General features: G+C 35.2%; 1 protein-coding gene across 2 annotated transcripts in view; it reads right to left on the bottom strand.

Annotated features, from left to right (window-relative positions):
• Positions 1–13,178, bottom strand: part of Prkg1 (protein kinase cGMP-dependent 1) — a 1,151,895-nt gene that overhangs the window by 99,169 nt on the left and 1,039,548 nt on the right. For both annotated transcript variants that reach the window (XM_051199947.1, XM_051199946.1), the window contains exon 9: positions 4,737–4,811. In XM_051199947.1, coding sequence (XP_051055904.1) covers positions 4,737–4,811 — 75 coding nt within the window. The remainder of the gene's footprint in view (positions 1–4,736; positions 4,812–13,178) is intronic.

Raw genomic sequence — 13,178 nt, 5'->3', positions numbered from 1 at the left:
TCAGCTCAAATGCACTGACATCATCACTTCATCATATGTTTCTTGTCGTAGCGGTTGTTTATCTTTCTCAAATAGACCAAATGTATCATGAAAGCAAGAAACACATCTGTTTTAGTTACTATTTTATGGGGAGGGGGGATTTTGTAGGCATACAGAGAGTATCTGTTGAGTAAATCAATGTATATTAAAAAAATGAATGAACATGGGGTGAGGTCAACAATGGGGAGCTATGAGTTATCAAAGCTCTATATAACAAGTGACCTTGCAGATTATAAATCATGGACATATTTCACATGGATTTTTACCATGAGATTCAACTGGAGTACAGTATTAGGTCTCATCAACTTAGGTTGTACTAAGTTCATACACTAATACAACTGTCAGACATCTTGGTGGAAGTACCTAGATATGTATATCCCAGGCTTCAAGATAAGACAGCAGGATAGAGCAGGTGGCAAATGGACCAACTAGTCTAAAATACTGCAACTTTCCATGGATACATGATGTAGAGTAATTTGCACAGCTGGATGGACCATATGTGTAAGTGGCTTTTGCTGTTGGCAAGGTTTTGTTTGTATTGTTCTGTTTTTAGGAGTGATTGAGAACTTATGTTCAAAAGAAAAATAAACTGAATGAATAAGGCTTTAACTTGAATCACTCTAGAAAACAGGTTTCCATTCACTGTGTTCCCAGGCAGCTACTAAGATGATATCAGCAGAACAGAGATTGCTGCTGTATGTTTACAATGTGATGATACAGAATGGAGAAAAACAATATATAAAACATGTAAGTGTAACTAAAACACAAAGGTAGTTAGCATATGTTAGATTGGCTTGGTTGGTTTTCTTTTTCTTTCTCTATCTTGCCATTATATTTTTATAAAAAGTAAAAGTACAAAACAGTTTAATAATAATAAACATCATTATAAATGAAAGTAACATTTATTTATTTTTTACCCACTATAAGCCCTCAACTTGAGAATAAATGATGGCATTCATGAAACACCTTAAGAGTGTAATTTTTATTGTAAAGGTTTTTATGATAAGCTAAGTTGAATGTAAAGTGTACTATATATGAATTAGGGTGTTTTCTTTAGAAATAAAGAGTCCTTTTGCCTATTGTTCCTAAGCATAATATTCAGCAATGAATGCATTGACAGTGTTCTAACTATAATATACATTATTTAATAAATAGACTTGTCTGTCAAAAATACTTTAAAAATTAAATAAAATATTTACATTTATATTTATAGATAGCCATGATTTATAAGACAAGCCATACATATGGATGGAGGTAGAATACTCAAAATCATATGATAACAATTATCATAACTTAGTCTTAGAAACATGGTGTGAAAATAACATATATATATATATATATATAAATATGTCTTATGATATGACTTATATATCAGTCTCCCTTCAAATTACAAGATACTCCCTAGTATTAAATATGTGTTCTGTGTCAGTATGCACATTTTATAGTACAAGGTATAACTTATTATATATTATAATATATTAAGTAAACATAAAAATGCTTTTATCAAGTAAATGAGTGTCTTCAAAGAAAGAATGATACAGACATATCATTACACATGCTACTTTATATTCCAAGTGATTTTTAATTTTGATATTATATTGTTTCTTTCAACCTTTGTTGCTATAATTTGTATTTTAAAAAGCAAAACCTTTAGTGGAAGGTAATCAGCAATTAAGAAAGGCTGAACATGCATTAAGAGTAAAGTTTCTATCAAGAATAAATTTAGGAAAGACATATTGAAATAGGCAGAGGATATATATCCTTTAGTTTTGAAAACCACTGCAGTTGGGCATTTGTTTCAAGCCAGTTTTCCTGGACTGCTTGATCTACATACTTGGAATGGGATTTCTGAGAGTAATAGTATGTTTACTTGAGCGCAATCAGCCTGCAATTGAGTGTTATGCGAAAAGGTAATGAGTTCCTCATCTCTGAGTCTCAAGTGTCTCAAAGGAATCAATTGTTACAGTTAGTCCTATTTTTATGTCCTCTTTCCCAAATAAGAATATACATGGAGAAAATAATCATTTTACATGATTAATTAACATCATCATTTCAGTGGAGTTTTAAGAAATTTTACCTTCAAATTTCAGGGCTTTTGCAAAACCAAGGGGACCTTGAAAAAACACAATTTTAAGAGTGGAGTTTAATCATCACCTCTCTGGGACCTGCTCTAGGTTTTGTGGTCTATATAGAAATGTAAAGATTTTAACAGGATTATCAAGGGAATTTAAACAATTAGAAGATGTTCCTAGTTTCTATTGCACAGGCAAGCTTTTTAAATTTCCTTAATTACCAAGTGAATATAAAATGTATTTAAAAGAAAGAAAGTCAATGGAAAGAGGCAGCAGTGGTAACACATAGACATCTGAACTTTTTTGTCCAGATAAAAAGCCTACCCCATGGAAATTCATAGTTTGCCTCATCTGAGCACAAGGACATCTGATTGAGGGATGGCTATGGTTACTACATCAGACACCTTCTGATGTTATTTGTTAGCACTGTATAAAGTGCTAACAGTATAGAAAGCATAATAACAACTACTCTAATATTTGTTATGAGACAATTTCAAAGAATAAGTTTATCATTCTCTCTAGAATTCAGTTTAGGGGTTTATGTTTGCTTGATTTTTTTAATCACTTATTTATACTTCCTATGTAATAATTAACATTAAAGAATATTAAGTATACATCCACTTTGTTTTAGTAATAATCCAACAATTTAAGATAAATCTCTTCTGAATGAAATTTGATAAGACAATGTCTTCTGAGACAGCCTGTCAATCAGCAGGCCATCTGAGGAATGGCCTATTCAATTGTTCAGATTAGTAGCTGATCTAATCAGAGGTCTCTATAACCAAGTTTGATCCAGTTAATAGCTGATCTAATTGGTGATTAATCTGACTAGTGATTGATCCCATCTAGTGACTGAACCAATCCATTGCTAACTGAATCAGTAATTACAATCAAGTCTGTGGTTATTTTTTAGGTCATGGCTGGTTTAATCAGAATTTGATCAATTTACCACATACAGAAGAGTAACTTATTATGTGAAGTGATAGATGTGGCTAGTAAGCTTAATTACTGTGATTAGTTCATAATTAGTACATATATCAAATCATGTTGTATAGCCTAAGACTGTATGCTTGTTTCATGGTGTCTAAATTATAGTCTAGCAAATCCACTAGACTTCAAAACACTGGGAAGTATCTTGATAAGACAGTTACTTTATTAGTTCTTTTTCCTTAACCCTGTTTGGTTAAACTGTTTTATAAAACTATATCTGTGGATATTTTCTAGTCTAAGTATGATTTAATAAATTACTATATAAATGAGAAGTTCTATAAGATATTTCTTAGTCATGCAAAATATTTTATGTATACTGAATAATCAATATCTGTTATCATAGTCATATATCAAAGTATGTTTCCAAAGATTGCTTCAACAAAGTCATCCATTTTTTAGCAATTTACGAAGGCTTTGCATAATGTCATCAATTATAATGCAATAGTAGCTACCACTTTAAAGATGTGCTGTCTGAGGATGAGAGAAGCAGGTGTTGGGAGCCATGACCAAGTGTGAAGAGAGGAACAAAGACTTTTAGCTTCTCTTCAGGTTCATATGACAAAATGACAAACTATGGTCAAACCTTCCTTCTAACTCCCTAAATCTGGATTAAATACACTCATTTCCTTATTCCCTTGAAGTAGAGCAGGTGTAAGTGAATCTATAACTGGATAGACTCCATACACTGTCACAGTTATCTCTACAAAGCCAATAGATTTTGAGAAGAGTCTCATTCACAGTCACTTTCCTATCACCGATAATTTTGGGACTGAGATTGGTATCAACTTTTACTTGAGTAATAGGAGTTATATAAAAGCTGTCTACCTAAAGCTGTAAGAAAACAGATATATAGCAAAGCAGCTAGACTATGTCTTATAAAACATTTTTTTTTCTGTAAGTCAAAAGTAGCTGCTCACATTTTTAAGATGGCTCCTGGTCAACTTATTTACATACCTGCATGTATTTTGGAGGTTAACATGCATACAGTTCTTAATATTTTTCTCCTAGGCCAAATGTTATTTTCATCGATTCTTAGAGCAAAATATTTTATTTCTTTTGTGTTTGAGGTTACTACAAAACTAGTGATAAAATTTTGATATGAATCTTGGACTTAACACTAAATTTTATGCTTCATATTGGATATGAATTATCAGTTCATATTTGTTGAAAAGAAGGAGGATTATGAAGATCACTGATTTTTTAAAAGTAACATACATTTATTTGAAATAATAAAAATTTTAAATATATCAAATCTTGGCCAAACATTAAGGTTTTGTTTTATAGCAAATCAGCCTTGTAGAAGAACTCCAGGTATGAAAAATTATAACTAATGAGATATTTAGCATTAATGTCATCAGAAAGTATTTTCAGTCTGAAAATTAAATGTTTTATTATAATTGTTTACGCTGGATTTTAAATTACCACTACTTACCTGTTTGAATTGATCTTTACAAAATTAAGATTTCATGTTGAAAGTGGCAACACTAAGTAAGCATATTATGTAACAAGTACATTGTTTGCCTAATGGTAATCAGAGTCGTACTGCCAGAGCACTAACAGGAAATCCAAATATTTGACCTTATCCTATTAAAATTATTTTGATAAGGTAAAGTCCCCAAAGCGAATTTCACTTACTTTGCTTTTGCTTCTGCATCTTCATAAGCTTTGTTAGAAACATCATCCAGTCCTCCAATCAAATGCTTGAATGAGCTGTCAGAGTAAAATCAGAGTGATCAAGTTAAAAATCTTCTGCAAAGTCAAAATAATGGCAACCTGTCATTTTAATAAAAGTAACTTTAAACAATTTAGACACATTACTAAGAAATACATTAGGCAGCAGAATTTCCTCTGATTGGATGAGGTCAGGGACTTCTTCTATCTGGTCAAATTCTATACACCTAATCATATTTAGCAACCATTTCTGGCTATGTATGTATATATATATATATATATACATATATATATATATATATATATGTGTGTGTGTGTGTGTGTGTGTGTGTGTGTGTGTAATAAATCTTAGATTATGCTAATTGTGAGTCAATTTCTTATCAAACTGAAATCACAACAACAAAAAGTCTGCCAATGAGGGAATGCTTACTCTGTCAGTTAACTAGCATTTGTTTTTATAATCTTGATGCAATCTCTGAAAGACAAGCAGCAGAGGCATCTCTATTGAACAGAAAGTAAATAATCATATAGGCAAAGTAAGAATTATAGAAGAATTACAACATTTACAAGGTGAAAAAAAAAAAAACCCTCACTTTGCTATGAAGAGGAAGATCAACTATTTAAAAACAATCTATTCAATATTTCCTATGTACCTGGAACTGTCTTTAGATTTACTTTATATAACAAAGTATCATCTATCATACACTTAAAATATGAAATGTTACAAAGAAAAAACAATGAATATACACATAGTAGAGTTCCCTTGAAACTTACTGAATGGGACCAGATACAATAACTCTTTCACACATGACATTTTGGCAACCACTGAGATAGAGTGGATGAGAAACACAAAGGAAACTCAACAGAAGTCTATCTGGAATATCAATCACATAATAACCAGAACTTCGCAGTCTCATGTGGTTCTCATAACTTTAGTAGGTAGTAGCTCCCTGGAGGAAATGACTCATGTGAGCTAGGTCCTTGATTTTCTATCCAAGTACATAGAGTCAAGTTACCATGGACCAAACCCTCTGAAGTACTGAATTAATCTTTCTTTCCTTAAGTTTTTTTTTTCTCTCTCTCGGGTATTTGATCACTGTGATAAGAGTAATGAATATACCAGGCCTTGCTCAGTGGTGACTAGAACTATACAATAATATTGCAAGTTAGTATCACCTGCATTTTATTGGTGGGTTTGTGATAGAGTTAGAAGCTCAACCTAAATCTTATACCTAGTAAATGTGATGGACCCATGGGAAGGAAATGATCATTCTCCTTCCTATTAAAAAATCTATACTCCTTTTCAAATCACCATGCTTTGAAGACAGTGATGAAAAACTTTAGGACTATATAGGTTCTTAATAGGGACTTTTAAGGTATCATATTAAATTATAATTCTATACCCCTATAATGTTGTGTGTGTGTGTGTGTGTGTGTGTGTGTGTGGTTGTGTGTGTTCACATGTGAAGTCCAGAGACTGATACCAGATGTCTTCCTTGATCTTTCTCCACTGTTATATATTGACACAGGATCTCTCCCTTGAGGACGGAACTTGATTTGTTTCTCAACCTAGCCAGTTTGCTCTGGGGAATCTACTTTAAGCACAGGGATTCCAGATAGGCTTCTATGCCAGTCCTGGATTTGTGTGAGTACTGGGGTGCTGAACTTCAGTTCTCACACTTTCCTATCAAGCATTTTACCTTATGTGTACTCTCCCCTGTGACATCTGTACAAATACTCCTTTTGGAAGTACTGGGGATTGAATCCAGGGTCTCTTACATTTGAGACAAACTGTGAAACATTAAATCACACCCACAGTCTTTTCATAATCTTAATCTATAAAGGACATGCATTTTGAGCATCAAATAATAAATTATGCATAGTCAGTCCCTGAAACACAGCAGAAAATTTGATGATTTAAATTTCAAAGTTACTTAACTGCTTTCACTTATAATTACTTTTGCAGAAAATTATAAAGAAGACTAGAACAAGGGAGGACAGGCAGCTGTTATCCCAGATCTCTGGTGATAATCCATCTGGGATCCTGGGTTGCTGCTATGCTGTGCTCAACACAGTCATGTTGATACACAAAAGGAGGAGACTGAAAGGAAGTTTTGAGACACAGGCCCAGGAAATCAAGAATCTCATTCCAATATATGAAGTTTAATGTAATAAAGTTATTAATTTATACTGAAGGAAAAGGCAGCAGTCTAAATTTTTTCAAATGTTACCAACAATGAAGTAAATGCTATGTTCCCTGTTATTGAGAAAAAGTTTCAAATGTGATGTCAGACATTTTCCCTTTGTTATATTTTTGTTTATGTCTGTTTTAGTTAATTAATACAGTATTATGTTTTATTTACTTTTTTATCACGAATGCCTTTGCTTTTTGTTACACTCTACTGAAGCTGGAGACACGAAACAAAAACCTAAATTTTCACTCAAGAGCATAAAATGTTAGCTTTTCTTTTTTCTTCTACTTGTTATTGAAAATAGATTTTTTTCTACATAATATATCCTGATTACAGTTTCCCTTCCCTCTACTCCTCCCAATTTCTTCCCACCTCCACTCCCATCCAATCCATTCCTTTTGTCTCCCATGAGAAAGCGGGCTTCTGAGGGATAACAATAGATTAAAATACAATATAATAATAAGCCCCAAAACTAACATTGAATTGGATGAAACAAATAGAGGAAAAGAGCTCAACTCACTGACCCAGAGCCCCTGAACTAACATGGGTGTTAGTTAGGAGCACTGGGCAGTCTATGTGGCCTCTGGTAGTGGATCACTATTTATCCCTAGTATAGGAATGGACTTTGGGAGCCCATTCCCCATAGATGGATACTCTCTCAGTGCTAGACACATGGGGGAGGGCCTAGGCCCTGCTCCGAATGATATGACAGACTTTGAAGATTCTATATGGAAGGCCTCACCCTCCCTGGGGAGCAGAAAAGGGATGAGTTGGGGGGTGGGGAGGACAAGGGAGGAGGGTAGGGTGAAGGAACTGGGATTGACATGTAAAATACGCTTGTTGAAAATTAAAAAAAAAAGTATTATCAAAGGGGGGGAAAAAAAGAGCGCTCAACTCAAAACACGGCACAAGAATCAGAGACCCACTAGTTCCCACACTCCCATTAAAACATTGAACTGGAAGCCATAACATATTCCGAAGGCTGGTGAAGACCTGAGCAGGCCCTGTGCATGCTGCCCCAGTGTCTGTGAGCTCATGTGTGTTTGGGTCATGTTGATTTAGAGGTCTTGATTCCTTGGGGTCCCCCATCACCTGTGGCTCTTAGACATTTTCTGCCTTCTATTCCACAGCTTTCCCTGAGCCCTGGGAGAAGGGATTTGCTGGAGACATCCTATGCAGTTCTGAGTGTCCCAAGGTCTCTCACTCTCCACAATGTCTGCTCCTATCTGTTCCTATCTGTACAGGAGGAAGCTTCTCTGGTGGTGGCTGAGCAAGGCACTGGAATATAAGTATAGCAGAATATCATTGGGGGTCATTTTATTGCTACTTTAAAAAAAAATGGTAGTATTTGGTTTTACCCATGTCCCTGGGCTCTCTAGTTTGTTTTGAGACAATTTTTCAACACTAAAGCCTAGAGTTTATTATGCAGCAAACATTGTCTTGAACTCATCATGACCCTTCTCTTTCAGCCTTCTGGCTGGTAGTATTCTGCGTGTGTGTCACTACACCTAGCTATTCTTTATATGACTAAATTTCTTATTTTCCCCAAAAATGTATTGGTCCGTAACTAAACTTGGAGAAAGTGTGATTTCAGAGACACCCTAACTTTAAAAAATGGGCTTAGTTACACAGTGAGTGACATGTGACCAAGGGAGTGTCTTTCATTTGTTCTCATTGTAGCTGTGTTATTGTTTAGAGTTAGAGTCATTAAAAAGCTAGGATTCAATATTATTTTAACTTTGCATCACTGTATACATATTTAATTTTATCTTTTAAAACTTTAAGCAATATTTTATACTTTAACAGTGACTAGGTCACTGTATGTATATATGTCGTAGACTATCTATGAATCTCTGATACCATAAACAATCACACACAGGCACATACACAGTGAACCAGGAAGTATGCTAACTGTGTACACAAATATCTGTACTCATGCACATTGAATAATTATTTCCTAATAAAATGGTAAATCCTTTAAAACAGAAAGTCAACTATTACATGTGGGTGAATTTTTTAAAAAGAAATGAAATAGAGAGACCTAACTGCCATGAGATATTATTTTAAGATGTGTTACGTTTGTTTATGCTGTGGAATATTTGTTTAATGATGCAAAGATGTGTTACATTCCTTTGTGTTGCATTTGTTTAACTCTGTAAATATGTGTTACTTTGCCTGTCTAAAACACCTGATTGGTCTAATAAAGAGCTGAACGTCCAATAGCAAGGTAGGAGAATGGATAGGCGGGGCTGCCAGACAGAGAGAATGAATTGGAAGAGAAGGGAGAAGGGATAGGTTTGAGAGAAGAAGAGGATGCCAGGGGCCAGCCACCAAGCCACACAACCAGTCGTGGAAAAAGAAGTAATAAAGGTGTATAGAATAGAGAAAGGTAAAAGTTCAGTGTCAAAAGACCGACAGGATATTTTAAGAAAAGCTGGCTAGAAATAAACTGAGCTAAAACCTGGCATTCATAAGTAAGAATAAGTCTCTGTGTATTCATTTGGGAGCTGGGTGGCAGGCCTCCAAAGAGCAGAGCAAACAAAACAAATAGACAAACAACCAAAAATCCCAACTATACCCATCAGTAAGGACTTTATGAAGACGTCAAAATTTCAATAAATAACTAAAGATACATAGATAAGCTTTGTGGTAGGATTACAGAATCAGTTAATAAACTTATTTGTTGACCAATTAATTTACTTAGTTTGGACAACTGAACGGAGGGGCTTGCACATCAAGGTAGGGTTCTTTACAGCAAGTGAGGAAAATGGTGTTATTTGAATGTAGAACTACAAATGTAAAAACACATTAGAAGAACAAATCTCAAGTCTCCTGTGTGTTTAATACTTGCAGTTATAAAGGAAGTGCAGAGGAACAAGAAAGCCTAAGAGAAGGGGAGGAAGAGCAATGGGGAAGGGGACAGATGGAAGATGAGAGCAGGAAGAAAGCAAAGATAGAAAGGAAATAATAACCCTCTGTAACCTTTGTAGACATTTTTCTTAAGAGACATCATTGGAAAGGCTGATGTTCATTCTAAGAAATTGTCTGCTGGAGGACATTATGGTGATTGACTCAGTGGGTAATAATTTCAGCTATTAAGATGTTTTCATTATTAAACCAAAACATCTTTCTGAAGGGAGCTGATTACTCAGGGGTATGTCTAAAATGTGTATAATTTTGTTCTTCAGTTGCAATATGATGATACTTTGTCTAAAGAGAAACAGGCTTTAAAACTCCAGGGAAGATTAAAGTCCAAATTGTTAAGAGTCCAACTATCAAGGATCAACACTGTTGCTGATAAAGCATTTAAACATAACTTACAGTTTATAAAGCACTTTTTATAAGTCATGTGCATGTTTAAATTTAAAAGACATATTCATATTATCTGTCTAAATTCTCATGATTTATTATATCTAGTTTGATACAATGTTTAGTAGTCATATATAGGTAATTATGCTCAGTGGGTTAAAAATAATAAAAATGAAAATAAAACTAATTAAGCAGATTCTTTCAAATTCAAAATAGGGAGCAATCTGTAGAGTGATCTGGCTGTGACATCTGTCTCTCCTTTGATTACTGGGGTGGTTCAGCTGACCTGGCTGCTTAGGCTGGTGTCTCCTCCCCAACTCACTGTCACATATGTGTCTCTCCTGAAACTGTGCACTCTGTGGAAGGTGGAGGAGGATGAATTTGCACAAGGATGACCTTCCCAGAAAAGAGGAGGAGTGGTCTTAGGTCAAGGGTATATGAGTAACTGCACTCCTATGTTAGAACCTCTATATAAGTTCTAAAATTATGGTTACAAAGTTCATCTCTCATATGAAGCAGATTTGTTTTCTTGATTACATCTTTAAATAAGTCAATAATTTTTCTAAACAATTGAGTATTATGAGACAGAGAATAAATGGAAAACCTGAAATCAGAAATGGATTTTCTGAGTTTTTAATGCATATATAATTATTCATTAAAGGTGGCATTTTGATGGAGAAATGGTTCAGTTGATGAAGTCACACCTGCACTGCGTCCTTGGAACTCATATGGTGGGAGGAGAGAGCTGACTCCTCTGACTGTCCTCTGACTGTCACATACATGTTGTGGCACAGTCACCCATGCATGTATACACACACACACACACACACACACACACACACACACACACACACACAAAGACTTAATAAGAAATTAAAGTATATAAACAACATAGTGCATGAGAACAAATCAGATAATAATCATTGACTGTCCCAAACTATCACCACATATTGAGCTAATATTATCAACAAACAAATGTGTGATTTAAAAAAAAAACAAACAAACCCAAAAAACCTAAGCATATCCATAATCTCAGCATCTGCTGGTTTACTGTTTTCTGTAATGATTAGGGTGGCTTAAATGCGGTGATTCTCTGAGTGATGCCATCCTTCCTTCACTGCGACCAGGACTATCTGCTCTCTCTGGCCTGTCAGGGAAGAGGACACTGACATGGAAGAACAGGGTTTCATTGGACCTCTGAGCTTCTGGATGATAAGGCTTCAGCAGACATCTATTTTCCCTGCATTCAAGGAGTGATTCTGAATCAAGAGATCAGCAAAGTATCATCTACAAACCAAGGTGCATGTATAAGTTTAATCAGACCACATGCGTTTATTCTGTGTCTGCCTACAACTGTTTTCACATATGCATCTGAGTGGAACACATCTCACACAGCCTGAAAAGTTGCAAGTACTTCTGTCTGAAACATTACATAAAGTCTAATGAAACCCTTTTCTATATTGTTCTCTTCCTCTTACACTTCCACCATTATATTGACTCTATTACTAAATACTGCTGATTCTAGTTTCAATAATTTGAAGTTAATCCCTTTTCTGTCTTGTCCTTTGGTTTTACCCACAGTGCCTATCTTGGGATAGTCTTGCTTTTTTTTATGGACACTCTTCCTTGTAAGCAGGCAAGATAATCTTTTAAAACATGAGTCAGAAGGTGTCATTAGTCTGCTGTAATCTACAACTACTCTGAAGTCTCCCAGGCATTTGCTTTAGGATATACATCCTGTGTCTGGAATGTTCTTTGACCATACATTCACATAGAATTTCCTTTAATACCATTCAGGTCTCAACTCAAGAGCATCTTCTTCACATATGTCTTCCAATTTAATCTTTAACCTCTAGCCTTACTGCTAATTCTCTGCCTCTTTGACTCATTCTCACTTATTATCACCTACAAAGCAACGTTGTTTAAATATTGGTTGTCTACCCCAAAATTAAAATCTAGATTTTACAATAAGATTTTAGCCTATCTTATCTAGAAGTAGTTCTTCGTGTACTAGAAAACTTCCTGATTGCAACAGAAACTTGAAAGGAAACGATGGCTGCAACCTTTCATCCATTCATTCATGTCAGATGTGTGCTGGTTGGTTGGTTCTATGTGACAACTTGACAAAAACTAGAGTCATCAGAGGAAGGAGCTTCATCTGAGGAAAAGTCTCCTTGAGATCCAGGTGTAAGACATTTTTTCATTTAGTGATCACTGGAGGAGGGCCCAGTCCATGGTGGGTGATGCCATCCCTGGGCTGTTGGTCTTGAGTTTTATAAGAAGGTGGGTTGAGCAAGCCATGGGAAGCAAGCCAGTAAGCAGCTCCCCTCCAGGATCTCTGCATCAGCTCCTGCCTCCAGGATCCTACCCTGTCCTGATTCCCTTCTGTGATGAACAGCAATGCTGAAGTATAAAACTAAAAACCCGTTTCCTCCCCAACTTGCTTTTTGGTCATGGTGTTTCATCAAAGCACTAACTAAGACAGCACGTGATCAGAAGACGACAAGCAATGTTTGCCCTTTTCTGACACAACTTTTGTTTCTAATTCAAGTTTTGTTTCTTTGTGAATTCATCTGTACAAAATATGAATATTCCAGACAAAATTTTAGCTCCAATAAGTACTCTACCTGGTTTTGGTTCCTAATGAAAAACTATGTTGGTTTTTAAAAAATGATGTATAAAATTGTTTGAGGTGCAGGGCATCAAAGCACCTGAGTAACCAGTGCCAGGATTCCCTCACATCACTGTATCTTCTGCAGTCGTTGAGTCTATGACTCACCCCCTCCTCTATTGACGGCCTAAGTAAAATATCACTGTTCTGAAAACTAATGCTGATATTTCATATATGTTTCATTCATTTAATCAAAATAACCCATTTTGCCCTGTGGGAACCAAGTGTCAATAC

The sequence above is a fragment of the Phodopus roborovskii genome, unplaced genomic scaffold, assembly GCF_943737965.1.
Source record: "Phodopus roborovskii unplaced genomic scaffold, PHOROB, whole genome shotgun sequence".
NCBI classification, from domain to species: Eukaryota; Metazoa; Chordata; class Mammalia; order Rodentia; family Cricetidae; genus Phodopus; species Phodopus roborovskii.
The sequence above is the reverse complement of the archived record's forward strand: the minus strand, read 5'-3'. Positions and strand labels throughout refer to the sequence as shown.